Source organism: Microcebus murinus, chromosome 2, assembly GCF_040939455.1.
Source record: "Microcebus murinus isolate Inina chromosome 2, M.murinus_Inina_mat1.0, whole genome shotgun sequence".
Classification (NCBI taxonomy): Eukaryota; Metazoa; Chordata; class Mammalia; order Primates; family Cheirogaleidae; genus Microcebus; species Microcebus murinus.
In genome coordinates this window covers 33838886-33866701 of record NC_134105.1, presented here as the reverse complement: position 1 = coordinate 33866701, position 27816 = coordinate 33838886, and the positions used below count along the sequence as shown (strand labels likewise).

General features: G+C 37.7%; 1 protein-coding gene across 1 annotated transcript in view; it reads left to right on the top strand.

Annotated features, from left to right (window-relative positions):
* Positions 1-66: 66 nt before the first annotated feature.
* The window catches only part of ZSWIM5 (zinc finger SWIM-type containing 5), a 138229-nt gene continuing 110479 nt past the window's right edge, over positions 67-27816 (top strand). The window contains exon 1 of the mRNA XM_012775986.3: positions 67-661. Coding sequence (XP_012631440.1) covers positions 67-661 — 595 coding nt within the window. The remainder of the gene's footprint in view (positions 662-27816) is intronic.

The following is a 27816-nucleotide window of genomic DNA, read 5'->3' as shown; positions in this document are numbered from 1 at the left end:
CCGTGGCCGGGGTCTCAGCCTCAGCCAAAGCCGCCGCCGCCTCAGTCAGTCAGTCAGTCCCCAGCAATGGCGGAAGGAGGTGAGCAAGAGGAGCTGCTGTCGCCACCGCCGGTCTCTCCGGCTAAGCGGCTGTGTTCGTGGCCCAGCCCACAGGCTCACCACCCTCGCGGTTCGCCCGGGGCAGCCAGTGGAGGAGTGGGGGGCGTCGGCAGCAGCTGCCTGGCCCTCGGGGCCCGCCCCCACCTGCAGCCGGAGTCCTTGCTGGACTGCGCCGCCAAGACGGTGGCGGAAAAGTGGGCGTACGAGCGGGTGGAGGAGCGCTTCGAGCGGATCCCCGAACCTGTGCAGCGTCGCATCGTCTACTGGTCTTTCCCGCGGAATGAGCGGGAGATCTGCATGTACTCCAGCTTCCAGTACCGGGGCGGACCCGGCGCCGGCGCGGCTGGAGGCGCCGCGGGGGCTTCGCCGGCCGAGGAGGGGCCGCCGCCACCCCCGGGGGCCGCCGCTCCGGCCGGCTCCGCCCCCGGGGCCACTGCGGCGGGAGCGTCCCCTGGGCTGGGCGCAGGGGCTGGCACGGTTGGCTGCGGTGGCGAGGGACTCCCGTTCCGCCGGGGCATCCGTCTGCTGGACAGCGGCTCCGTGGAGAACGTGCTGCAAGTCGGTAGGTGCTTGCCCGGCTCCTCTCTGGTCCCCGGCCTTCTCTTCGCAGGTGCCTCTCTCTGCCCCAGCCCTGGGCCGAGACACCCTGGCCGTCTGCCCAACTCCTGTACCCCTGCTGAAGGACAAACACGTCAGATAAACTTTTCTCAGCATTTCATTCAGATCCACTACTGCTCTTTTATCCACTGGCCGTCTACCCCCCATTCCTTTTTGTTAAAAGAGCGAATAGGTCTTTTTCACTCTTCATTCTATTCCTCACACCAAAGGCAAAGAGAATGGGGAGATATGCCTTTTTTTGATGTAATAATTTCGAAAATGCGTTTTTCTAATTTAAGTTTAGGGACTAAGAATTGTTAGTGAATCTGGAGCAAGCGGTATTGGAGTGTTTGAGGGACAGCCTGTCATGAGCAATCTGTAGTCCTAGCAGATTGAATCTGGGTGTAATTAACATGGGGGGGGAACCAACAAAATACTGCACGTTTCAGACAATTTTAATTGTCTGCTTTAGTATTTTTTCCCCTGGACCTGTGATGCTTGGGAATCTAGGCTGCAGACTAACAATAACCGAAGATGGAAATGTGACAGCTTCTCTTCTCCACGCCCCCACCCAAGGGAAAAAAAAGCCACACAATCTGGAATGGGGGTGGGGTCTCTCTTCCTCGTCAGACTGGGGTAAATCAAAAGCTGGTCACATTGGGTTTTTCAAATGCTTCTCATTTAACAAGTCATCGTATTTGCTTTTGTTTTATCTTTTTGTTTGTGGGAAAATGAAAAATGATTTCTTTTTGTTTTACTCCTTCCGAGCTCCTAGTCAGTTTGTTAATCATGTTAAATATATAAATACAGTGCTTCCTATTTGTGAAATGATTAGGGAGAAAGAGAAAAAGAATGACATTGTTTAACATTGACTTGCTGTGTGGAAAATTAAAATGCTAGTTTTTGTCTATTTGGATTATTACAGCATTCTGAAAGTACACATTATATTTATGCATTTTATTGTACAGTATATGCTCATATTTATAGAAGAAAACACTGATTTTTGAAAGGAGTTGGAGGGAGGTTGTTTTAGGATTAAACAAGCATGGGCAGACACGTACACACAAACTGCAAACATCTAGCTCTCTTCTCCACAGGTAAAACTAACATATTTGAAAATATTTTCCTTTGAAGAGTAGTACTTCATGGTGTTTTTATGTAAAGTAATCTGCTTCTGGTTATTGAAAATTATTGACTCTTCTGTTTCTTAAACAACATACCACAATTTGTTTTGCAAATGTGAAATGTAAATTTATCCCTTGCCAGAATATGGTGGCAGTGGAATGAGAAAGTTTTGTTTATTTGAAAGAGGTTAGTCCTTTATGTATTTGTGTATATTTTTGAAAGAATGACTTGAATAAACAGGTAATTAAGGTGTACAGCTTTAATACTGAAATGTTTAGAACATGAAAATGAGTAGAGGTATTTATTAATCTATAAACTTTAGTCTTTCTATGAGTTTAGTTAACTTTTAAGATTTTTTTATTTCAAAGTATTACAGGGGTACAGATATTTTGGTTAGATGAATTGCTTTTGTACAGTTTGAGTCAGAGTTATAAGTGTGCCCATAACCCAGATTATATATATTGTACCTAATATTAGTTGTGATTTTACCCATCTCATCGCAACCCCAATCGGATTGATTTCCGTTGACTTTTACTTCCATATGTGCACTTGAGTGCTGATTGATTAGTTCAAAATTAATAGTATTAAATGTGGTGTTTGTTTTTTCATTCTTGCATTACTTCACTTAGGAGAATAGTTTCCAGTTCCTTCCAGGTTGTTACAAAAGGTATTATTAATTCATTTTTATGGCTGAGTAGTATTCCATGATATACATATACTGCATTTTATTAATCCACTCATGAATTGATGGGCACTTGGGTTGATTCCATGTCTTTGTGATTGTGAGTTATGCTGCTATAAACATTCAGGTGCAGGTGTCTTTTTGATAAAATGTCTTTTTTTCCTTTGGGTAAATACCTAGTGGTGGGATTGCTAGATCAAACGGTAGGTCTACTTTTAGTTCTTTGAGGAATCTCCCTACTATTTTCCATAGAGGTTGTACTAGTTTGCAGTCCCACCGAGAGTGTGTAAGTGTTCCTTTCTCTCCGTATCCACGTCAGCATTTGTTGTTTGGAGACTTTTTTTTTTTTTTTTTTTGAGACAGAGTCTCGCTTTGTTGTCCAGGCTAGAGTGAGTGCCGTGGCGTCAGCCTAGCTCACAGCAACCTCAAACTCCTGGGCTCCAGTGATCCTTCTGCCTCAGCCTCCGGAGTAGCTGGGACTACAGGCATGCGCCACCATGCCCGGCTAATTTTATATATATATATCAGTTGGCCAATTAATTTCTTTCTATTTATAGTAGAGACGGGGTCTCGCTCTTGCTCAGGCTGGTTTTGAACTCCTGACCTTGAGCAATCCGCCCGCCTCGGCCTCCCAAGAGCTAGGATTACAGGCGTGAGCCACAGCGCCCGGCCGGAGACTTTTTGATAAAAGCCAATTTCACTGAGTTAAGTGATATCTCATTGTGGTTTTGATTTGCATTTCCCTGGTAATTAGAGGCATTGAGCATTTTTTAATATGTTTATTGGCCATTAGTCTATCTTCTTTTGAAAAACTTCTGTTCATGTTTTTTGCCCACTTTTTAATGGGATTGTTTGCTTTTCTTCTTGCTGATTTGCTTGAGTTCTTTGTAGATTCTGGTTGTTAGCCCTTTATTCATCTTATAGTAACAGATAGATTTGAAATAATTTTCAAACTTGAGGGGGCAAATGACAGAGAGGAAGAGTTTTATAGAGGTATCTATTTTCTTTTATAATTTTTAAATTTTTTAAATATTAGCGGGGTGCAAATGTTTTTGGTAACATGTATTGCTTTTGTAATGCTTGAGTCATGGCTATAAGAGTCCCCATCACCCAAATAGTGTTCACTGTACCTGCAAGGTAGATTTTCCCTCTTCCCTCCCCTCCTCCGCTTGATTTCCACTGAGTTTTATTTCCCTCTGTGCACATGTGTGCTCATCAGTTAGTTCCAATTTCATAGTGAGTACATAAGGTGTTCGTTTTTCTATTCTTTACGTAATTCACTTAGTGAAGTACCTTCACTTAGGATAAGTGAAGTACCTATCCAAATTGAAATTGAAGTACCATCCAAATTGTTGTGAAAGGCATTAATTCATTGATTTTTATGGCCGAGTAGTACTCCATGGTATACATATACCACATTTTCTTAATTCACTCATGAATTAATGGCTACTTGGGCTGATTCCACATCTTTGCATTTGGCAGATTGGAGAAAACTCCAGACTTTTGCATATAATAAACTGATAGTGTTAAGTATGAGGAGTGGTTATAACATAAGTGTATCTTCTATGTTGACCATCTGTTTTGTGTGAAGAATAGTGATCTATCAGTTTTTTCAAATGAAAGCTTTAAACGAATTCTTATAAAAGGTGACTTTCTCAAGGTAGAGTTTTAGATTTTAAAGATAATAGATAAACTAAACATAGTAGATTTATTTTAGAGGTTATCTCTATTTCAGGAATTTTTAAAATAGAATATTATTTGAGTCAGTTAAGTAGTTAATACTAGTGAAAAAAGAAAAATTAGAAATAATTATTTTTTAAATATAAAGATAGAAAAAGAATATTATTGAAGCATGAGTACAACTTCTAGATTTTAAAGTGAAAAGGCTAGAAATTTATTTATGCCTATGTGAAATAATTTTATTTTTCTTGTTTCAGCAATGGCTACTAATAATCAGGGCATTGACTATCAGTTTCCTCTTATGGTGAGGATTATATGAATATATATACATGTGTTAAAATATGTAAAACTATACACCAAAAATAGTCATTTATTGTATGATACTTTAGAAAATACATTTTTTAAAATGAATGCATTAATATTAAGTCAGTAAATTAATATATAAGAAAAATATATGTATTATTAATACTATAAAATGCTGTATTAGTTTCCTATGTCTACATTAACAAAGTACCACAAACTGGGTTTGCTTAAAACAATAGAAATTTATTGTCTCACAGTTATGGAGGCTAGAAGTCTGGAATTAAGGTGTTGGCAGGGCCATGTTCGCTCTGAAGTCTGTGGGTTATCCCTTGTTGCCTCTTATTAGCTTCTGGTGATTTGCTGGCTATCTTTGGCATTCTTTGCTTTATAGATGTGAAATTTCTAGTCTCTGCCTTCATGGTCATGTGGCATTCTCCTTGTATGTCTCTGTCTTCACATGGCCACCTTCTTATAAAGACACCAGTCATGTTGGATTAGGGGCTCACTCTACTCTAGTATGACCTCATTTTAACTAATTACATCTGCAGTGACCTTCTTTCTGAGGTCACATTATGAGGGACTGGGGTTACGTTCTGAGTTATTTGGGTTAGGATTTCAACATATCTTTGTTGGGGTGACACAGTTTAACCCATTTAAAAGCTTGTCATATTTGTTTCTTGTTGCATAACAGAGTTTCATGTGAATTTTAAACTTTATTACATTGAATATGGTTTAAATTGCATATCATCATATTCATTTTATTAGGTAAGCTTAGGTAAGCATTATTTCAATTTGCTTGATTCAATTTGTATGATTGATTATTTAATATTCTTTTTTTTTTTTTTTAAAGAAGCGGGGTCTTGCTCTGTTTCCCAGGTTGGAATGCAGTGGTATGATTATAGCTCACTGCAGCCTCAAACTCCAGGGCTCAAGCGATCCTTCTGCCTCAGCCTCCTGAAGAGCTGGGACTTTAGGAGAATGCCACAATTCCCCACTAATTTTTCTTATTAATTTCAGAGACAGGGTCTCATTATGTTGCCCAGACTGCTCTTGAACCCTTAGCCTCAAGAAATCCTCTTGCCTCAGCCTCCCGAGTTTCTGGGATTACAGACATGAGCCACTGTCCTCAGCTATGATTATTTAGTATTTTTGATATGTGTGGAACTTTTTTGACAAACAAGTGGTTATTTAAAGGTTAAACTTGTCATCATTCTTGATAAAAAATGATCACTGTGCAATACAGTACTCAGAGTGTGTATGTATGAATGAACAGATTACTATGAAATTCTTTTTCACACATACTATTTATAACTTGTCTTGTGAAATGGATAACCCTGAAGGCATATGAACAGTGTCTTAACCTCTGTTTTCAAACCCTAAATTCATATAATTTAGAATTAGTGTTTGATGTTTGAAAAAGATAATAATTTATTCCAGATTACTTTAAAAAATTTTTTTATCATTTTTTAATTTTATTTTTTAATTAATTAATTATTTATTTATTTGCCTTTCTGCTTCCAAATTCCAGATTACTTTTGAATTTTCTACCATATTGTTTATTTATAGGCTCATTTCTTTCCTAAAATAGGCAGCATGCTTCTAAGACATTTTTAGCCTATCATTAAGCTGGTAGACTAAGGAAATCAACACTCATTTTAATATTAGCTTTAATGTTGTATGATCATATGCTAAATTATTATGATACTTTCTATAAGCATCTATAGTCAACTGATTAAGTTTTGGTTTTCAGTATAACTGTTCTCCCTGTTAGAATATGTAATATGATTTGCCCTAGGTTGGTGCTCAGTAAATATTTATTAAAAGAATGACATATATTTTATTTGATTTATATGTGACTAGAGCCTAGAAGATACTACTAGCATTTTGTGACTTAATTTCTGGATGTTTCTAATTTTTAAAAGATTACCGCAGGGCTCAGTGGCTCATGCCTGTAATCCTAGCTCTCTGGGAGGCCGAGCCGGGCAGATTGCTCGAGGTCAGGAGTTCGAAACCAGCCTGAGCAAGAGTGAGACCCTGTCTCTACTATAAATAGAAAAGAAATTAATTGGCCAACTAATATGTATAGAAAAGATTAGCTGGGCAGGGTAGCGCATGCCTGTAGTCCCAGCTACTAGGGAGGATGAGGCAGAAGGATCACTTGAGCCCAGGAGTTTGAGGTTGCTGTGAGCTTGGCTGATGCCACAGCACTCACTCTAGCCTGGGCAACAAAGTGAGACTCTGTCCCAAAAAAAAAAAAAAAAAAAGATTATATAAAAAATACCCTTGCAGCTTATAATTAACTAGTTCTTTTTTTTTTTTTTTTTTTTTTTGAGACAAAGTCTCACTCTGTTGCAAGGGGTAGAATACTGTAGCTCAAGTGATCCTCCTGCCTCAGCCTCCCAAGGAACTGGGACTACAGGTGCATGGCACCATGCCTGGCTAATATTTTCTATTTTTAGTAGAGACAGGATCTCACTCTCAGCCTAGGCTGGTCTCGAACTCCTGACCTCAAGCAATCCTCCTGCCTCAGCCTCCCAGAGTGCTAAGATTAGAGGAGTGAGCCACCATGCCTGGCCAAACTAGTTCTTGATTCATTCATTGAATTAATGTTTAGTCACGTATGTGTAAGGCTCAGTAAATAATTGTACACCTGTTCTTTTTTTTTTTTTTTTTTTTTTAGTTCAAATTAAAGAGGGAATTTATTAGAAGAACACAAAGTTTCTTGTGGGGATTCCAACAGCTACGATGGATCAATAACTAAAAACCACACCTTTCAAAGGATAGGGCATGCTGTTATCACAGGCTTCTAATTCTGGGTCTGCATGATCACGAAGAGAATACCCTAGAGGACAGTCCTCCTTGTATACTGCATAAGGAACTAGAATGTATATTCATTTCTGCTTGTTTTTTGATCCTTATAGTCCTTTATGCTGGCCTCAAACTGTCTTCCTCTCGCCTTTGGCCATTGAGGTCTTCAATCCAGATATTTTTCTCTCTAGCTCCTGGTCTTCTTCCATCGCGAGGGTGGTTTTGGGATCTCAGGAGGTGCTGGTTTACCCGAGGCCCTGCCCCATCTCACGAAACGTGCAGGAGAAGCCGGGAGCTGTACACCTGTTCTTGGTGGAAGTCTTTCTATAATACTTTGTATTTTCCTATTTTAGAGTACAAACCCAGGTGGACACCAAAGCCTAAACTTCTAAGGATTATATTCTGTTGCCATCCTTATGTAGGCAGGAGGTTACAAACTGAGTGGGTTTATAACTCTAAGAGTCTCTGAAACCTGTTTTTGAAAAGTTGTATGTATACAGGTGTTTTGGTCATTTGCTTGCTTCTCTTTATCATGGAGTGATGAATGTGGTATTCAGGGCAGTATAACATTGTTACATTCTTTAAAAATAGACTATTGAAGCTAAAGGTAAAGTTCTCTTCTCTCTAGCAGTTTTCTTGCCTTAATAATAGTTGTTTGTATACTTATTATAATTTAATCCTTAGTGAAATAACTACAAATTAAAACCCAAGGAGATACCTATACTACAAACACATTAGAATGGCTAAAACCAAAAAGAACAACAATACTAAGTGCTGGCAAGGATATGGAGCAACCAGAACTCTTATACATTGCTGATGGGAATGCAAAATGGTACAGCTGCTTTGGAAAATAGTTCCTTATACAGCTAATTATACACTTAACCATAAAATTCAACAATCCTACTGCTAGATATTTACCTAAGAGAAATGAAAACCTACAAAAGAGCTTCAAAAAATTCGTGGAAAGGTGGAATAAAAAGATAAAAATAAAAGATATACTTTATTTCTCAACATGCGCTTCATCAAGTTCAAGACACTTCTGTAAGCAATGATACCAGCCATTTAGTCTATTCCTAAAGAACTGTGGGTCCTGGGAATTTAATGGTGCCAATACAGTCTTTTTTACATTATTAACTGTTAATTAAAAAATGGGTGACCTTAAAAGATTTTTAAGATTACAAAGCAAAAAGAAGTCAGAAGGGCCCAAATCAGGACTTTAAAGTGGATATCTAATGATTTCCCATCAAAAATCTCACAAAATTGCACTTGTTTCATGAGAGGATGAGTAGGAGCATTGTCGTGGTGAAGAAGGACTCTCTGTTGAAGATTTCATGGGTATTTTTCTGCTAAACCTTTGGCTTACTGTCTCAAAACACTCTCATAATAAGCACATATTATTGTTCTTTGGCCCTCCAGAAAATCAGTAAACAAAATACCTTGAGCATCCCAAGAAACTATTGCTGTTATCTTTTGACTGGACCACTTCTGCCTCTTGATAGCCATTACTTTTATTGTGCTTTGTCTCTAGGCTTATAGTGGTATCTATGTTTCATCTCCTGTTATAATTTCTCAAAAACATGCTTCAGGATCTTGATCACATTTGTTTAAAATTTCCACTGAAAGCCCTGCTCTTATCTGTACCTGATCTGGGTGCAATGGTTTTGGCATTGATTGAGTGGAAAGTTTGCTCAACTTTAATTTTTCAGTTAGAAGTGTGTAAGTTGAACGAATTGAAATGTCTACAATGTTGGTTATTGTTTCTGCTGTTAATTGTTAGTCCTCTTCAGTTAGTACAGGAACAAAATGATTTTTTTTCCCTCACAAATTGATGTGAATGGTCTGTTGCTGCAGGCTTCACCTTCAACATTGTCTCATCCCTTCTTAAAATGAGTTATCTAATTGTAAACTGGTGGTTTCCCTCCCTCCTTCCCTCCCTCCCTCCCTCCCTCCTTCCCTTCCTTCCTTCCTTCCTCTCTCTCTCCTTCCTTCCTTCCTTCCTTCCTTCCTTCCTTCCTTCCTTCCTTCCTTCCTTCCTTCCTTCCTTCCTTCCTTCCTTCCTTCCTTCCTTCTTTCCTTCCTTCCTTCCTTCCTTCCTTCCTCCCTCCCTCCCTCCCTCCCTCCCTCCCTCCCTCCCTCTCTTTCCTTCCTGAGACAAGATCTCTCTATGTTGCCCAGGCTGGTCTTAAACTCCTGGGCTCAAGTGATTCTCTTGCCTTGGCCTCCTGAGTAGCTGGGACTACAGCTGCGCATCACCTCACCTGGCTATAAATTGCTGATATCTTTGGGGCATTGGCCCCAGAAACTTTTTGCAAATTATCAATGATTTCACTATTCTTCTACCCACACTTTACTGTAAATTTGATGTTTGTCTTGCTTCAATTTTAGCGGAATTCATGTTTCTCTGATAGGAGCTTTTTCAAACTGTTGTCTGATTCTTCTTAGTATCTCAAACTGAATCCTGTTCAGACATGTTATAGCAAGTAAGTATGAATTTATTTTGGTGCAAAAGATTTGAAATACATGCATAATCTTTTCATAATAAGTATTTTCCATGAACTTTTTTTTTTTTTTTTTTTTTGAGACAGAGTCTTGCTTTGTTGCCCAGGCTAGAGTGAGTGCCATGGAGTCAGCCTAGCTCACAGCAACCTCAAACTCCTGAGCTCAAGCAATCCTTCTGCCTCAGCCTCCCAAGTAGCTGGGACTATAGGCATGCGCCACCATGCCCAGCTAATTTTTTTTATGCATATTAGTTGGCCAATTAATTTCTTTCTATTTATAGTAGAGATGGGGTCTCGCTCTTGCTCAAGCTGGTTTCGAACTCCTGACCTCGAGCAATCCACCCGCCTCGGCCTCCCAGAGTGCTAGGATTACAGGCGTGAGCCACCATGCCCGGCCTCCAGAACTTTTTGAAGAGCCGTGTATGTTCATATGTTCATATGCTTGAATATTCATAGCAGCTTTATTTATAGTAGCCCCAAACTGTAAACAACCCAAATGCCTACCAAATGGGTGGTAGGATAAATTAATTATTGTATGTCCATATAAATGAAATACTATTCAGCAATAAAAAGAACAAACTATTGCTAGCTTAGCAACATGGATCAATCTCAAAAGCATTATCATAATTAAAAGAAGCCATACACAAAAGACTGCATCCAATACAATTTCATGTATATGAAATTCTAGAAAGCCCAAAGCTATAATGATAGAAAGTAGATCAGTTGTTGTTAGGGGAGAGGAGAATGGAGTATATGAACAAAAGCTCTCTGAAATGGAATTTAGAGGAAAGAGTTTATTCCAGAGAAAAGTTTGTAAACTGGGAATACAAAGCCTTTGGCATAAAAGGAAGGTGCATGTCAGAGAACAGAGGGAGGGGTTGGCTTTTATAGGGAATGGTCTCACCCAGGTTCCCAGTCAGATCCATTTATGTAAACGAAGGATTCAAACTTGCTTAGTTCTGGTTGGTCAATACAGGCTGTGGCCTGTTGGTTGATTCGGGCACATGGACGGAATAATCAGCTATGAAAGTCCTAGAGTGAAGCAGCCACGTGCGTTTTTCAGGAACTGAGAATGTGTGACCCCCAGTAAGCAAATGGATGTTTGGCTCTATTTTAAATTTAGGTCCAGTTAGCCTCTTAAGATTCATCTTGAGGGATTGGCTTTTTTCAAGTTCACAGATTGTGAGAAAAGTTTTTTGGGTGATGGAAATATTCATGATTGTGAGGATTACCTGACCATTTGTTTGTCAAAACTTATTAATTTATATGCGTAAATTGACAAACTTTATTGCATGTAAATTATACCTCAAAATTTTGACTTTAAAAAGAATTATAGGCCCTGGTCTTGGTTTCACATTTAAGTCTCATGGATAGATTTTAAAAAATGACAGCACCTGTCATTTGGGGTAACAGGACTCACTCCAAATGAATTAAGTCAGAATTTATTGAGAACAAGGACCCAATTTCAAAATTCTAAAAAACGGTCCCTGGCCGGGCGCTGTGGCTCACGCCTGTAATCCTAGCTCTTGGGAGGCCGAGGCGGGCGGATTGCTCAAGGTCAGGAGTTCAAAACCAGCCTGAGCAAGAGCGAGACCCCGTCTCTACTATAAACAGAAAGAAATTAATTGGCCAACTGATATATATATATAAAAAAAAAAAAATTAGCCGGGCATAGTGGCGCATGCCTGTAGTCCCAGCTACTCGGGAGGCTGAGGCAGAAGGATCACTCGAGCCCAGGAGTTTGAGGTTGCTGTGAGCTAGGCTGACGCCATGGCACTCACTCTAGCCTGGACAACAAAGTGAGACTCTGTCTCAAAAAAAAAAAAATAAATAAAAAAATAAAAAACGGTCCCAGGTAGTTTTATGTGCAGCCAAGGCTGAGAAATGCTGCTGTAGAAAAATGATCACCTTTATTAGTGTTATCAGTGTTTCTAAACTTATTGTTGGCAATCAAAATATTATGTAATTTTTACTCCACAAATGCTATGGACCATGTCAACTTTTTTTTCTATCTATTGTTTCACATATCTTTAGGTTTATTGATGGATCTCAAGGAGAGTTATTCTCTTATCTCTTAAAGAATGTTTCTCTCTTTGGAGAGGTCTTATTCTAAAGTATGTAAATTGTCATTGTCAGCTAGGTGAGGTGGTTCACACTTTGTAATCCTAGCACTCTGGAAGGCTGAAGTAGGAGGATCCCTTGAGGTCAGGAGTTTGAGACCAGCCTGAGCAAGAGCAAGACCCTGTCTCTACAAAACATACAAAAATTAGTTAGGCATGGTGGCACATGCCTGTACTACCTACCATCTACTCCAGAGGCTGAGGCAAGAGGTTTGCTTGAGCCCAGGAGTTTGAAGTGGCAGTGAGCTGTTATGACACCACTGCACTCTAGCCAGGACAACAGAGTGAGATCCTGTCTCAAAAAAAAAAAAATTGTCATTCTCACCATCTTCAGTAGCCACTTGTATTTAGTGTAATACCAAGCTATAATTTTCTTCATGTTTGTCCACTCATGTTTTCATTTATAAAAATTAATTTTTAATGTTCTGTATAAAATAGAACATAATTTCTATATTTAAGTAGTATGCAGTTTAGTATAGGATACACATATTAAATGGGATCTGACATAATGTTTTGAAATAATAGAGGTAGTTTCTATGGGGGCAAATAATAGAAAGTGATTGGGGAAATGGGGACAACTGGATATATTGCTCTATTTTAATTTAATTCCACTTATAAGAAAGACTACAATTATGTCTAATATTGCAATAAAGATTGAAAACTCTATTTATTGCTTACAAGTAAGACTAACCTTTCATGAAATTCTTTCTGTATCACATTACTACATTAACATTTCATATGCCCTGTGTACTTTAATACACAGTTGATTTAAAAAAGTAATACTGGAAGACAGGAAGATGACAAAATGTTACTAGATACTAATACTTTTTTCTCAGAGTAAACTTTACAGATTTCTGGCTGTAGAATAGCTTAGTTATCTTCAGATAATCCTTTCTTTTTCCTTTTTAAAAAATTGTTGCTTCTTTTAGGTACAAATATATGATGGAGCTAATCAGCAAAATAGCTTTTTGTCAATCCATTCATTATTGTGGGGTCTGTAAGCACCAGGAAAATGTATTGTGTCTTTTTGAAAGCCTTGGAGATAATTACATTTCCCTCCTATTCATTCATGGTTTTATTGAATGGGAGCCTATAGTTTGATAGTTTCAGGAAAAACCAGCCTGTTCTTATTTTGTTTTAAGTCTACCAGACTGGCCAGCATCACCAGCTTACATGGATGTTATTAGCAGTGTAAACACATTATGGCTCCCTATCATGAAAAAACTCTTAATCATGCTAATCTTTTCTCTCACTCAATTTTATATTGTTGAACTCTTTACTATCATATATATATATATGTATATATCTACCATGTATGTATATTTATGTACACATACACACTATCATGCAATTCTGTCTCCTTACCATGTCTCAGTGTCCTCAACTGTAAAGGAACAGAATGATGGTACCTACTTCATAGGTTTTGCAAATTAAATAAGTTAACATGTAAAGCAGTTAGAATGAGTTCTAGCACATTCACTGTTATCATAATAGTGTTTCTCAAAGTTGTTGAGAGTATGCTGTATTTGTTACCTTCCCTCCCTCAACCTTCCCCCCACCTCTGAAGACTTTGTAGTATGACTTGTGCTTTCACTTGTTAAATTAAAATTGACCTCTTAAGGATCACTAGTGACCTCATGCTTGCCAAACACAGTATCTTTTTTCCAGTCTTCATTCTTTATGACCTCTGTGTAGAATTTTCTGCAGTCTACTGCACCTTTCTTTTAGAAACGCTCCTTCCTATGTTTTTGTTTTACTTCACCATTCTATTTTCTTTTTACCTTCCCTCTTCATTCTCTTACCCAGCAAAAGTAGGATGTACCTTCTTGCCTCAAGTCTTCTAATTTAGCAATCTAATTTATTTCTATAGCTTTAATTACAATTTTATGAACATAAGATAGCATGGTATAATATAGTGGTTTAAATTTGTTTAAAGCAGCTATACTCTCATTTTCAAATGAAATCTTAGTTGGAATTTCAGCTTTTGTAGGAGATAAAATCTGAGCTCTTCTGGAGATTGGGATGGAGCCCAGAATTTCATCAGATTGACTGGCTTCTTTTTTCCTTTAATATCCCAAAGTACTTCCAAAACAGTCTTAATGTTGGGATTTGGAGTCAGGAGATCTATCTCAGGTTTTTCATCTGTAAAAATGTCAAGATTTTTGTGAGATTCTAACTAAGGTAATATATGTGAAAGTACTTTATACATGTTACTGTGCAAATAACATGATGGTTAAGTCTGTATCTTTTTTTTTTTTTTGAGACAGAGTCTCACTTTGTTGTCCAGGCTAGAGTGAGTGCCGTGGCGTCAGCCTAGCTCACAGCAACCTCAAACTCCTGGGCTCCAGTGATCCTTCTGCCTCAGCCTCCCGAGTAGCTGGGATTACAGGCATGTGCCACCATGCCCGGCTAATTTTTTGTATATATATTTTTAGTTGGTCAATTAATTTTCTTTCTATTTTTAGTAGAGATGAGGTCTTGCTCTTGCTCAGGCTGGTTTCGAACTCCTGACCTTGAGCGATCCTCCCGTCTCGGCCTCCCAGAGTGCTAGGATTACAGCATTGAGCCACTGCGCCCGGCCAAGTCTGTATCTCTTAAATCTGTTCTTTCTCTGAAATTCAAGATCAGCATGTATGTTTACCTGCCTGATATTTCTAAATTGACATCCTACTAGCCACTCAAAACCAACATGTCTGATAAGGGATTAATATCTAGGATATATAAAGACTTTCTACAACTCAACAACAAAAACAACCCTATTCAAAAATGGCAAAGGACTTGAATAAACATTTCTCCAAAGAAATACAAGTGGCTAATAAGCACAAGAAAAGGTACTCAGCATCACTAATCATTGGGGAAACGGGAGTCACAATAACAATAAGATACCACTTAATACCCATTAGAATGGATATTAAAAAAAATCAGAAAATGACAGAATTTTTCAAGGATGTGGAGTAATTGGAATCTTTTAGGAGTATAAAATGGTGTAGCTGCCGTAGAAAACAGCATGGCAATTCCTAAAAAAATTAAACAATTACCATATGATCCAGCAATTCTACTGGGTATATAACCAAAAGAATTGAAAGCAAGGACTTGAACAGATATTTATACATGTTTACAGCAGTATTATTCACAATAGCCAAGTATCTAAGCAACCCAAGTATCCATTGACATATGAATGAATTAAAAAAAAAAGTGATGGCTCATGCCTGTAATCACAGCATTTTGGGAGGCTAAGAGGAGGATCACTTGGGGCCAGGAGTTTGAGTCTAGCATGGGCAACATAGTGAGACCCCTACCTCTACAAAAAATAAGAAAAAATTAACTGAATGTGGTGATGCCCACCTGTATTCCCAGAGGAATGGACAGTTATTGTTTAATGGATCCAGAGTTTTTTTTTTTTTTCTTTTTTTTTTAATTTCGGCATATTATGGGGGTACAGATTTTAAGGTTTCAATAAATGCCCATTTCCCCCCCTCCCCCCAAAAGTCTGATCTCCATCATGACCATCCCCTAGATGGTGTGCATCTCACTCCTTATGTATGTATATACTCGCCCCCCTCCCCCCTCCCACCTGCCCAATACCCTATTACTGTAGTACCTATGTGTCCACTTAGGTGCTACTCAGTTAATACCAGTTTGCTGGAGAATATATCTGGTGCTTGTTTTTCCATTCTTGGGATACTTCACTTAGTAGTATGGGTTCCAGCTCTAACCAGGAAAATATAAGATGTGCTATATCACCATTGTTTCTTAGAGCTGAATAGTACTCTATGGTATACATATACCACATTTTATTAATCCATTCTTGGATTGATGGGCACTTGGGCTGTTTCCACAGCCTTGCAATTATGAATTGTGCTGCTATAAACATTCGAGTGCAGGTGTCTTTTTTGTAGAGTGTCACTGGATCATTTGGGTAGATGCCCAGCAATGGGATTGCTGGATCAAATGGTAGATTCACTTGTATCGCTTTAAGGTATCTCCATATTGCTTTCCACAGAGGTTGAACTAGTTTGCAGTCCCACCAACAGTGTAGGAGTGTTCCTCTCTCTCTGCAACCACGCCAGCATTTATTGTTTGGAGATTTTTTGATAAAGGCCATTCTCACTGGGGTTAAGTGATATCTCATTGTGGTTTTGATTTGCATTTCCCTGATGATTAGAGATGTTGAGCATTTCTTCATATGTTTGTTGGCCATTCTTCTGTCTTCTTTAGAAAAATTTCTGTTCAAGTCCTTTGCCCACTTTTTAATGGGGTTATTTGATTTTTTCTTCCTAATTTTCGTGAGTTCTAAGTATATTCTAGTTATCAGTCCCTTATCGGATGCATAGGATGCAAAAATTTTCTCCCATTCTGTAGGTTGTCTGTTTACTTTCATGACTATTTCTTTGGCTGTGCAGAAGCTTTGTAGTTTGATCATGTCCCATTTATTTATTTTTGTTGCTGCTGTGATTGCCTTTGGGGACTTCTTCATAAACTCTTTGCCCAGGCCGATGTCTAGGAGAGTGTTTCCAACTTTTTCCTCTAGAGTTCTAAGAGTTTCATACCTTAGGTTTAAGTCTGTTATCCAGCGTGAGTTGATTTTTGTGAGAGGTGAAAGGTGTGGGTCCTGTTTTAGCCTTCTACAGGTGGCTATCCAGTTTTCCCAACACCATTTATTGAAGAGGGATTCTTTTCCCCAGCGTATGTTTTTGTCTGCTTTGTCAAAGATTAGAAGGCTATATGAGGATGGTTTTATATCAGGATTCTCACATCTGTTCCACTGGTCAATATTCCTATTTTTGTGCCAATACCATATTGTTTTAATTACTACAGCTTTGTAGTATAGTTTAATATCTGGCATATTAATGCCTCCCATTTTGTTTTTGTTGCCCAGAATTGCTCTTGATATTCGGGGTCTTCTTTGGTTCCATACGAAGCGTAAAAGTATTTTTTCTATATCTGTGAAGAATGCTGATGGGATTTTAATAGGTATTGCATTGAATATGTAGATCAGTTTGGGTAGTATAGACATTTTGATGATATTGAGTCTACCGATCCACGAGCATGGTATGGATTTCCATCTGTTTACATCCTCTGCTATTTCCTTCCTCAGTGTTTCGTAGTTCTCCCTGTAGAGGTCTTTTACCTCCTTGGTTAAGTATATTCCTAGGTACTTTAATTTCTTTGTTGCTACTGTGAAGGGAATTGAGTCTTTGGTCCAGAGTTTTAATATGGGATGATGAAAAAGTTCTAGAGGTAGGTAGTGGGAATAGTTGCACAACAATGTGAATATATTAATACTTAATGCCACAGAACTGTACACATAAAAATGGTAAATCTTATGTGTATTTTACCACAATAAAAAAGGCCACATATTACATGAATAGGTAAATCCTAGAGACAGAAAGTAGATTAATGGTTTCCAGGTGCTGGGAGTAGGGGAAGTGATTTTTCATGGGTATGGGATTTCCTTTTGGGGTGATCAAAATGCTGTAAAATTAGTGGCAAAGGTTGCACCAATCTGTTAATATACTAAATACCACAGAATTGTATACTTTGAAAGGATGAGTTCTATTACATATGAATTATATTGCAATAAAGCAGTTGTTAGAAAAGCAAATATTCCAAAACAGAAAAGGAAAACTTTTAAAGACATTCTGTTTCATAGAGAATGAGGTCTGAATTCCTAAGCATTATGTTTGGAGACCTGGGATCAAATCCCAAGTTCTGCCACTTTCTAGATGTGTATGTAGCTTTGGACAAGTTACTTAACCTCTCTGTGCCTCAATTTCCTCATCCATAAAATGGGGACATAACACTATGTCACAATGTTGACATGACAGTTAAGTGAGATATAATGTATGTGAGTGCAGCTTAGAATTTCTTGCACTTTATAGGGGTACCGTGAATATTCGTTCTCTTTCTTTTCCCCTTCCCTTCCTCTTAAAATTCTATACATCTATTCTTAAAAGTCTATTCCTTATCTACTTAGTTAAAATTAAAATTTCCTTTCACTTTAGTTGGATGCATTATTCAATGATTGTTTTTTGAATACTCATGTGCCAGACTCTAGTCTAGTCACTGGAGATACAGAGATGAACAAAACAAAGTTCTTGCTTTCGAGGAGCATACATTTTAGTGAGGTGATAAACACTTTCCATCTTTAACTTGTGTTATAATTTGTTGCAAGTCTTATTCTCCCTTCCAGTCTACAAGGTCTTCCAGGGCAAGGATTGTATCCTATTATGTAATATTCAGCATAATACCTAGTAGGTTTCTTAATCAATTTTTAGGAGGTCTTTGTTGGAATGAATTTAGACCATTACCTTGTTCATTTGTATGACTTTCATAGTAGTGATTTCCAGCCCTGGCTGCTTTACATAGTCACATGAGGAGCTTTGGTAAAATACAGATTCAGAGACTCTACCCTTGGAAATTCTAGTTAACTAAAATTGGAGTGGGGCTCAGGAATCTGTATTTTTTACAAGCTTCCCACGTGTAAATGCTTGCAAACTACTGCTCCGTAGCACTTTGCACAGTGACTTACATATAATGAGCTTAGTTAGTAGATGTTGGATGAATTGATTTATTGATTGATTTACACCCTAGCTTATTCCAAACTAGATTAAGAACTTGTGGGTCAAATTGAATTAATTGAATAGATTGGATTCAGGAAAGAGTTAATGTAACAAAGTAAAAAACTTCAGCAACACAATTTACTGATAGTAGTGAAAATCACTAGTATCTATCCTTTGTTATTTTTTTAAATTAATTAATTACTTTTTTTTGAGACAGAGTCTCACTTTGTTGCCTGGGCTAGAGTGCCATGGCGTCAGCCTAGCTCACAGCAACCTCAAACTCCTAGGCTCAAGGGATCCTCCTGCCTCAGCTTCCCAAGTAGCTGGGACTACAGGCATGCGCCACCATGCCCGGCTAATTTTTTATATATATGTTTTTAGTTGTCCAATTAAATTTTTTTATTTATAGTATAGACGGAATCTCACTCTTGCTCAGGCTGGTTTCTAACTCCTGACCTTGAGCGATCCGCCTGCCTCAGCCTCCCAGAGTGCTAGGATTACAGGTGTGAGCCACTGCGCCCAGCCTATCCTTTGTTTTAATTTATTTATTTATTTATTTAGAGATGGAGTCTCACTCTGTCACCCAGGCTGGAGTGCAGTGGCCTCATCATACCTCATTGCAACCTCAAATTCCTAGGCTCAAGTTATCCTCCTGCCTCAGCCTCCCAAAGTGCTAGGATTATAGGTGTGAGCCAGGTCTCCAGCCCTCCTTTGTTATTTTTAAATGTTAGTCCTTAACACAGTTTCTTCAAAATAATTCTGTACATTTTAATGGCTACATATATTTTTGAAAAAACATTTTAAAAATCTGAAAGGATTTACATCAAACTGATAATCTCTATGAAGAGAAAGGGAACGAGTGGTGGCCAAGAGGAATTTAGTTTAATATGTATTGTTTGAGATGTTTTATGGTGAGAACCCATTCATGTATTTCTTGTATTCATGTATAATAATGTAATAAAAATAAATTAAAGATGATATGGTTTATTTAGCTATATTTTTTGGCAGGCATCCTTTGCCTTTTAAATTAATGTGGGTTATAGAGATGTCATCTTAACTTTATAAATCTGATTTAGGTCAATGATTATGAACCTTAAAGATAGCTTTAAAGGATCCACGAACTCTTGAAATTATTTTCAGATTTTACAAATAGAAATGGATATTTTTTTCAGGGAAGACAGTTTATACTTTTATTTGATGCTCAAAGTTGTCCATGTCCCAAATAAGTTCAGGAAGCACTAATTTATGTAGAAGAATCACCTTTATTTGATTAAAATTCTGCAATTCCTCTATTGCCTTTGAGCCTTGATGTATATAATATTGGTGAATGTGATTCATTAACTTTTTTTATTTTACCCATTTTCAGGTTGTGAGTGGAATAGTTACTTTAGTTTTTTAAAAGATTAACACAGTTCTATTATTTGCTTACTTGTTAAATTACTTGTTAAATATTTTGGTTTTGGCATCTCTGATATATTCTTCCTGTTCTGCTATTTATCCAAATGCTGCTGTGTAAGTTGCTTTTTTTGTTTCAACAGAATGATGGCTTGACATTATGTCATAGATAGCTGAATTTTAATGATTTTCACTAGCTGAAATAAAGTAATGTCCTATAAGGCTACTGAACAGAGTAGGTCATGGCTACTTTATTGAATCTTTCCACGGAATTGGGGTTTTTTAGATTGTGTTCTCTTGGGAAACAGACTCTGAGATAGAAATTTGCTTGCAGAAGGTTTATTGGGGAGTGCTTTTATGATAAACACTTATAAAGGAGTGAGGGGAACAAGATTGAGCTTTTATGATAAACACTTATAAAGGAGTGAGGGGAACAAGATTGAACTGATGCAGTTGCAACAGAGACTTCAGTCAATCTTTTTTTTTTTTTTTTTTTTAAAGACAGGGTCTTCCTTTATTGCATAGGTCGGTGTGCAGTGGCATGATCACAGCTCACTGTAACCTTGAACTCCCAGGCTCAAGTGATTCTCCTGTCTCAGCCTAGCATGTAGCTAGGACTACATGTGCATGCCCCCAGGCCAGACTAATTTTTTATTTTTAAATTTTTTTTTGTAGAGACAGGAGTCTTGCTATGTTGCACAGGCTGGTCTTGAACTCCTGGCCTCAAGTGATTCTTCTGTCTTGGCCTCCAAAAGTGCTATGATTACAGGTGTGAGCCACCATACCTGGTCCAAAAGAATCATTTGTTAAAATGGCTTAAATAGCTTTATTGTTTTTCAAAAATTACATACTCTTTTATAAATTACAACAATATCTAAAAGTTCAAAGAAGAAAGATAAAAGTCATCCAGACATCCTTCCAGATTTTAGATATCTTTCTCATTCTACAGGTACAGAGAAATATACATATAATATTATATAAATCACTTACACACACACACACACTGTTGCTGAGTTTTAGTATTTCACCAGCTTAGAAGTGTAGTGTTACCTGTGGGGAGATATTTTAAAAAGCATGATGGTGTTTCATAACTGATAGTGTATACGTGTATATTATAGGGTTTTTAAAAACAATTTTTTTAGCAGAGTCTCGCTCTGTCACCCTGGGTAGAGTGCAATGGCGTGATCATAGCTCATTGCAACCTTAAATTCCTGGGCTCAAGCAATCCTCCTGCCTTCACCTCCCCAGTAACTGGGACTGCAGGTGTGCACCACCACCCCTGACTGGTTTTTTTTATATTTGGTAGAGATGGGGTCTCACTCTTGTTCAGGCTGGTATTATAGGTTTTAATAAGTGTTTTTTTTTTTCAGTACATACTGTGCATTAAGATAGGTGATATGGGAAATGCTAGCAAAAGTGTTCAGAGCCTACAGTCTAATACAGATTATCAGTACAATAGAAGTTTTCTCATTCATTTATTTGTTCATTTAATAATAAGAGTTGAATTAGTTGAGACTATATATTAAGATTGTATTGTGGGCTGAACTATGAAAGACAATTAGGAATACAAAGGTAGAGTGGTTTGGATTGGTTGACAGCAGGGAACTGTTGGAGGTGTCCCTGAATAATAAAGTGACGTGATGAAATATATTAGGAAATTTAATCTTGCAGTTCTATGCTATTTGAATTGGAATAGGAAAAGACAGTACAACCTGGTGATAATAATGTGAGAGAATTAGGGAGATTATGGTTCATATTCCAACTATGTCGCTTACCTGCTTCTTGATCTTGATTGAGTTATGATCTTCTTTTTTTTTTTTTGAGACAGAGTCTCGCTTTGTTGCCAAGGCTAGAGTGAGTGCCATGGCGTCAGCTTAGCTCACAGCAACCTCAAACTCCTGGGCTCAAGTGATCCTCCTGTCTCAGCCTCCCGAGTAGCTGGGACTATAGGCATGCACCACCATGCCCGGCTAAGTTTTTCTATATATATTAGTTGACCAATTAATTTCTTTCTATTTATAGTAGAGACGGGGTCTCACTCTTGCTCAGGCTGGTTTCGAACTCCTGACCTTGAGCAATCTGCCCCCCTCAGCCTCCCAGAGTGCTAGGATTACAGGCGTGAGCCACCGCGCCTGGCCAGTTATGATCTTCTTTAAGCAACAGTATTTTTGTCTGTTTTATGGGGTGTTGATTCTCACCCCTTAGAGTTGTTGCAAAGACATTAATGAGAACTTACTATATGCTAAGCTCTGTGCTAAATGTTCACATGCATTATCTCCTTTATATGAAATTATATGTTTTCCCATCATCTGGTATGGTTGAGTTTTAAAGGAGGTGTAGAGTTCTTCAGATGCTTGGATAGATGGGAAAACGAATGTGGGGAGGACATTCCAACCAGAATGAACTACATACAGATTGGAAGTGTGAAAGAATGCATAAAAAAACATGATGTGTTTGAGGACTGATAAGCATATTAAGGAGGGAGAGCATAAGAGATGGGTGTTGACAATGAAAGTTAGCTTGAACCAGATTATCAAGTTTTGTATATTTTTCTAAGGAGTTTGGACTTTATTTGATAAAGCAGGTAGCACAAATTCAGTTGTTTATGGAGGGCCAGGCAGGTAAGGAGCAGAGGAGAAGAAACCTAGGTAAGGACTGTGGTAAACAGTAAATTGCGAATCACATATGCCATTATACCTAGATATCCTTTCCTCTGCTCCAGCAGAGTTTTGCTGTATGGAAATTGGGCCCAGTGTTGCCAGATTTTCTAATTTTTTTGTTTTTTTTAGACATGGTCTTGCTCTATCTCCTGGGCTAGAGTGCAGTGGCATCATCATAGTTTACTGTAACCTCAAACTCTTGGGCTCAAGCAATCTTCCTGCCTCAGCCTCCCAGGTAGCTGGGACTACAGGTGTGTGCCACCACTCCCAGCTAATTTTTATATGTTTTGTAGAGACAGTCTCACTCTTGCTCAGGCTGGTGTCAAACTCCTGACCTCAAGTGATCCTCCTGCCTCGGCCTCCCAAAGTGCTAGGATTATAGGCGTAAGTCACTGTGCCTGGCCAAATTTTCTAATTTTTAAAAGTGAAGCCAGGTGTCTATATTTTTAAATGTGAAAATTTCCTATTTTCAAAACTAATTTAACAAATTTAAAAACACCTGTGTGGGGAGAATAACTTAATCTTTTTTTTTACCTTTTTTTTTTTGAGACAGAGTCTCACTTTGTTGTCCAGGCTAGAGTGAGTGCCTGCCATCAGCCTAGCTCACAGCAACCTCAATCTCCTGGGCTCAAGCGATCCTACTGCCTCAGCTTCCTGAGTTGCTGGGACTACAGGCATGTGCCACCATGCCCGGCTAGTTTTTTGTATATATATTTTTAGTTGGCCAATTAATTTCTTTCTATTTTTAGTAGAGACGGGGTCTCGCTCAGGCTGGTTTCGAACTCCTGACCTTGAGCAGTCCTCCCACCTCGGCCTCCCAGAGTGCTAGGATTACAGGCACGAGCCACCATGCCCGGCCAATAACTTAATCTTTTAAAAATTTAATTTAATCCAGGCTAAGGTGCAGTGATGCCAACATAGCTGATTGCAGCCTTGACTCGAGCAGTCCCCCTGCCTCCCAAGTAGTTGGCACTATGGGTATGTGCCACCATGTGACTTCAATCTTTATTCTTTATTTGATCCATAGGCTATCAGTTTATGACCTTTGTTGTACATAGATAGGAAGCCACACAATCTTTTTAATAACAAGGGTAGTGACATGGCCAGATTTGATTTTCAGATAGATTGTTCTGATCTCAGTGTGGAGATTTGATTGGTGACAATAAAAAATGAACATAGGATGGCTGTTGTAATGGAGTAAGAGAAGAGGAGGGGCTAACCTAAGGCATTAGTGGGAGTAGGAGATGGAGTGAAGAGATAATTTTAGTGCAGTGCTTCCTAATTTTTCACTTTTATTTAACAGTATGGATTTACTGTTTAGAAAGATTATATTAAGATTATATTAAATTAAAGATTAATTATTAAGATTAAAGATTATATTAATTAAAGATTATATTAAATATCTTACAAGTAAGCTGTATTTATTAGAAATCATATTACCATAAAAATTTAGTTGTCAGTTATAACTTCCCGTAGGCAAAAGATAACTAGTGCAACCCTCATTGAATTGATGCAATTCTAGTCATAATAAAAAGAAATAAAATCCTAAAGTCGTAGTTAGCCTTTGCAACCTTATTGTAAGTGTAACTAAAATAGGAAAAAGTAAATGTGCACAATTCTTAATTACTACTGAAGTTAAGTCCAGACAAAAAAGGGGAAAATAAATCACTGAGAACTTTGACAGACCATAATATACTTTGAATCAAGAGAATACATATTTTTTAATCAATGCATCATATCAGTCTTAAATATTTTGGTTTCAAGACCCCTTTACACTGTTAAAAATTACTGAGGAGACCCCCAGAGAATATTTGTTTATTTGAGTCATATCTGTCAGCATTCATAATAGAAATTAAAATTTAAATGAAGGAACTACTTTGGAGAGAAGATCTCCAAGAAAGTGACATTTAAACTGAAATATGAAGGTTGCAAAGTATATAATCTCTCTCAGTGATTTCCAGTCAGTTTAACAAATAAATCATATCATATCTCAGTTACCTCCTCAAATTAGAAAATATGAAGCCTAACTTGTCACAGACATTGACTAACATAATTTAACAACAACAATAATAAATAACTAATATTTACTGGGCACTTACTATATGGTAAAAGTATTCTATGCTCAGGAAGGTATTTTTTTTTTTTTTTTTTTTTTTAGGCAGTCACCCTGGGTAGAGTGCAGTGGCGTCATCACAGTTCACTGCAGCCTCAAACTCCTGGACTCAAGTGATTCTTCTGCCTCAGCCTCCCAAGTAGCTAGGACTGCAGGCACATGCCACAACACCCAGCTAATTTTTCTATTTTTAGTAGAGACAGGGTCTTGCTCTTGCTCAGGCTGGTCTTGAACTTCTGGGCTCAAGCCTTGGCCTCCCAGAGTGCTAGGATTACAGGCTTGAGCCACCACGCCCAGCCAAGAAGTTCTTTATAAGCTTATTAATTCTCATTGTGAATTAATAAAAGTGATAAAAGATAGATCATATTATTATCATCATTTTCCAAATGAAAGAAATGGCATGTAGAAGAGTTAACTAGCTTGACTAGGTAAATTAAGGGAATAGAATTTGAATCCAGAACCTGAATTTTTTTATAGCAATAAATAAATGTAGAAACAGAAGGCAATAAAGCAATTACTATGCTGATATAATAAAACTCTTACTTATAGTGATTACTATTACACTAATTTACAGTAAGTTATTAGTATAACTTAGTTACTTAAAGTATTATTAACATGCTGAAGTTATTGCCCTAAAAATGCTGTTGGGTTAAACTTATTTTTTATGTGAGTCTCTGTAAGAGGCAAAATACAACTAATTCTGGTATAGACAGGATTCAGTACAATTGTATTTACAGTAGCATATCATTTAACTTTTCCACATGCTGTAGGAGATGTCTGTTAACACAAAGTAATGTGAATTATTTACCTTTCCCCTTCCAATTTCACTTCCAGTTGGATTTCATTTGATTTGACCATTTTTAGACTTAGCTTTATTTTTGCATATGTTACTGAGCTAGAATAAAAGAAAGATACATTAATCTCTTCTCAGGAAGAGTAGCCCTTTATGGTCTTCTCTATTGTAATGATTTGCACTATTGTGAAAATTCAAATTTTTATAGTTTTGTATGCTAAGAATTGCAGTTCAGCTATTTAAGGCAGCAGCTGCCATATTATAGAATTAAATCAGAAAAGAAGAGAACTAACATCTATTAAGGATGTTTTATGTGTCAGACATGTCAAAATCCATTATCTAAATATTCACAACAACCCTGTAAAGTAAGTATTATCTGTATTTTACACATGCAAAAAAATGCCCAGAAAAGTTAAATACCTTGCTCAAATTCCCATAGCTAGGTATATGTAGAGCCAGGATTTAAATCAAGTATATCTGATTTCAAAGAGAGGAGTTCTGTAACATTACTTAAAATTTGTAATATTTGACAATAAATATTGTCACCTGTGAGATGATATTTGCCAAGTAAACAGTTGGCAGAATATTTTTTTTTAAGAGACGGGTCTCACTCCACTGTCAACCAGGCTGGAGTGCAGTGGCCCAGTGATAGCTCACTGTAACCCTGTAACCTTGAATTCCTGGGCTCAAGCAATCCTCCCGCCTCAGCCTCTGAGTAGGTAGGATTACAGGCCTGTGCTATCATACTCAGTTAATTGTGTGTGTGTGTGTGTGTGTAGGGATGAGATCTTGATATGTTGCCCAGGCTGGTCTCGAACTCCTGGCTTCAAGCAATCCTCCCAACTTGGCCTCCCAAAGTGCTGGGATTATAGGCATGAACCTCTGGGCCTGGCCAAAAAATTTATATTTAAGGTATTTAAAGAATGCTTACAACTCAGTAATAAAGAGACAACCCTATAAAATGTAGGTAAAAGCTGTGACAGACATTTCATAAAAGATTATATACAAATGACTAATAAACACATGGAAAAGCACTCAATATCATTAGTCATCAGGGAAATGTAAATTAAAACCAAAATAAGATAATACTACCCACCATAATGGCTAAAATTAGAAAGCCAAATGTTGGTAAGAATGTGGAACAATCAAATGTCTCAAATATACATTGTTGTTGGAAGTATAAAATGGTATAACCGCTTTGGGAAAAAGTCTACACATATACTTATCCTGTGACTCAGAAATTGCATTCCTAGGTATTTGCCCAAGCTAAATGAAAGCACATTTCAACAATGTCAACAACAAAACCTTGTATAGGAATGTTCATAAAGTTTTGGTCATAATAGCCCCAAACAGGCTGGAAATAGCTTAATTGTACATGAATAGGAGAATGGCTAAACAAACTGATATATTCATTCAGTAGACTACACTATTCAGCAATAAAAAGGAACAAACTACCGATACAAGCACAAATGTATCTCAGAAATATTATGCTGAGTGAAAAAAGCCTTACTCAAAAGAGGACATATTGTATGATTTCAAAAGTTCTAGAATAGGCAAAATTGACCAATGCTTTAAAAAAATCAGAACAGTGGTTGCCTCTGGAGGGAATTGACTGGTAAGGGCATGAGGGAACTTTCTGGGGTAATGGTAAGGTTCTATATCTTGATTGTTTTCTTAATTTCATTTTTGGATTGTTCATTGGAAGTATGTGTAAGTACAACTGATTTTGTGTTTTGAACCTTATAACCTTGCTGAACTTGTTTGTTTTCTCTAATAGCTTGTGTGTGGATACAGTTTTCTATGTATAAGATCATGTCATCTGTGAATAGAGATAATAGTTTTACTTCTTCCTTTCAAATCAGGATGCCTTTTATTTGCCTACTTGCCTTTTCTAAATCATCTTTGCAGTGTATTCCTACTCTACCAACCTTGGCATAATTAGCTGCTTTCTGAGTATGTCCACTTACCTTTTTAGCACATCAAACTCAATATGTCCAAGATTGAACTCATCTTTTCCACCAAAGTCCTCTTCCTACAGAGTCGCCTATCTTAGAAATGACATCACCTTAAATTAATTGTTTAGCTAGAAAACTGAGAATTATCCTGGACTCCTCCATTTTCTTATTCATCATATCTAACCCATCACTAAGTCCTGATGGTTTGCTTTCTAATTATCTCTTCAGATTTTGAGACTGACATGCTGCCTTCTGTGCTAAGAAAGCAGTTCTGATTATCTCTTGAATCAGTCTAAAACTTATCCTCTGTGCCTTTACCACTCTTGGCTAAACTACTCTTGCCAGGATTATTGCACTTGCCTAACTGGTTCCCCTAGAAACCATTCTTTTTTTTTTTTTTGAGACAGAGTCTCACTTTGTTGTCC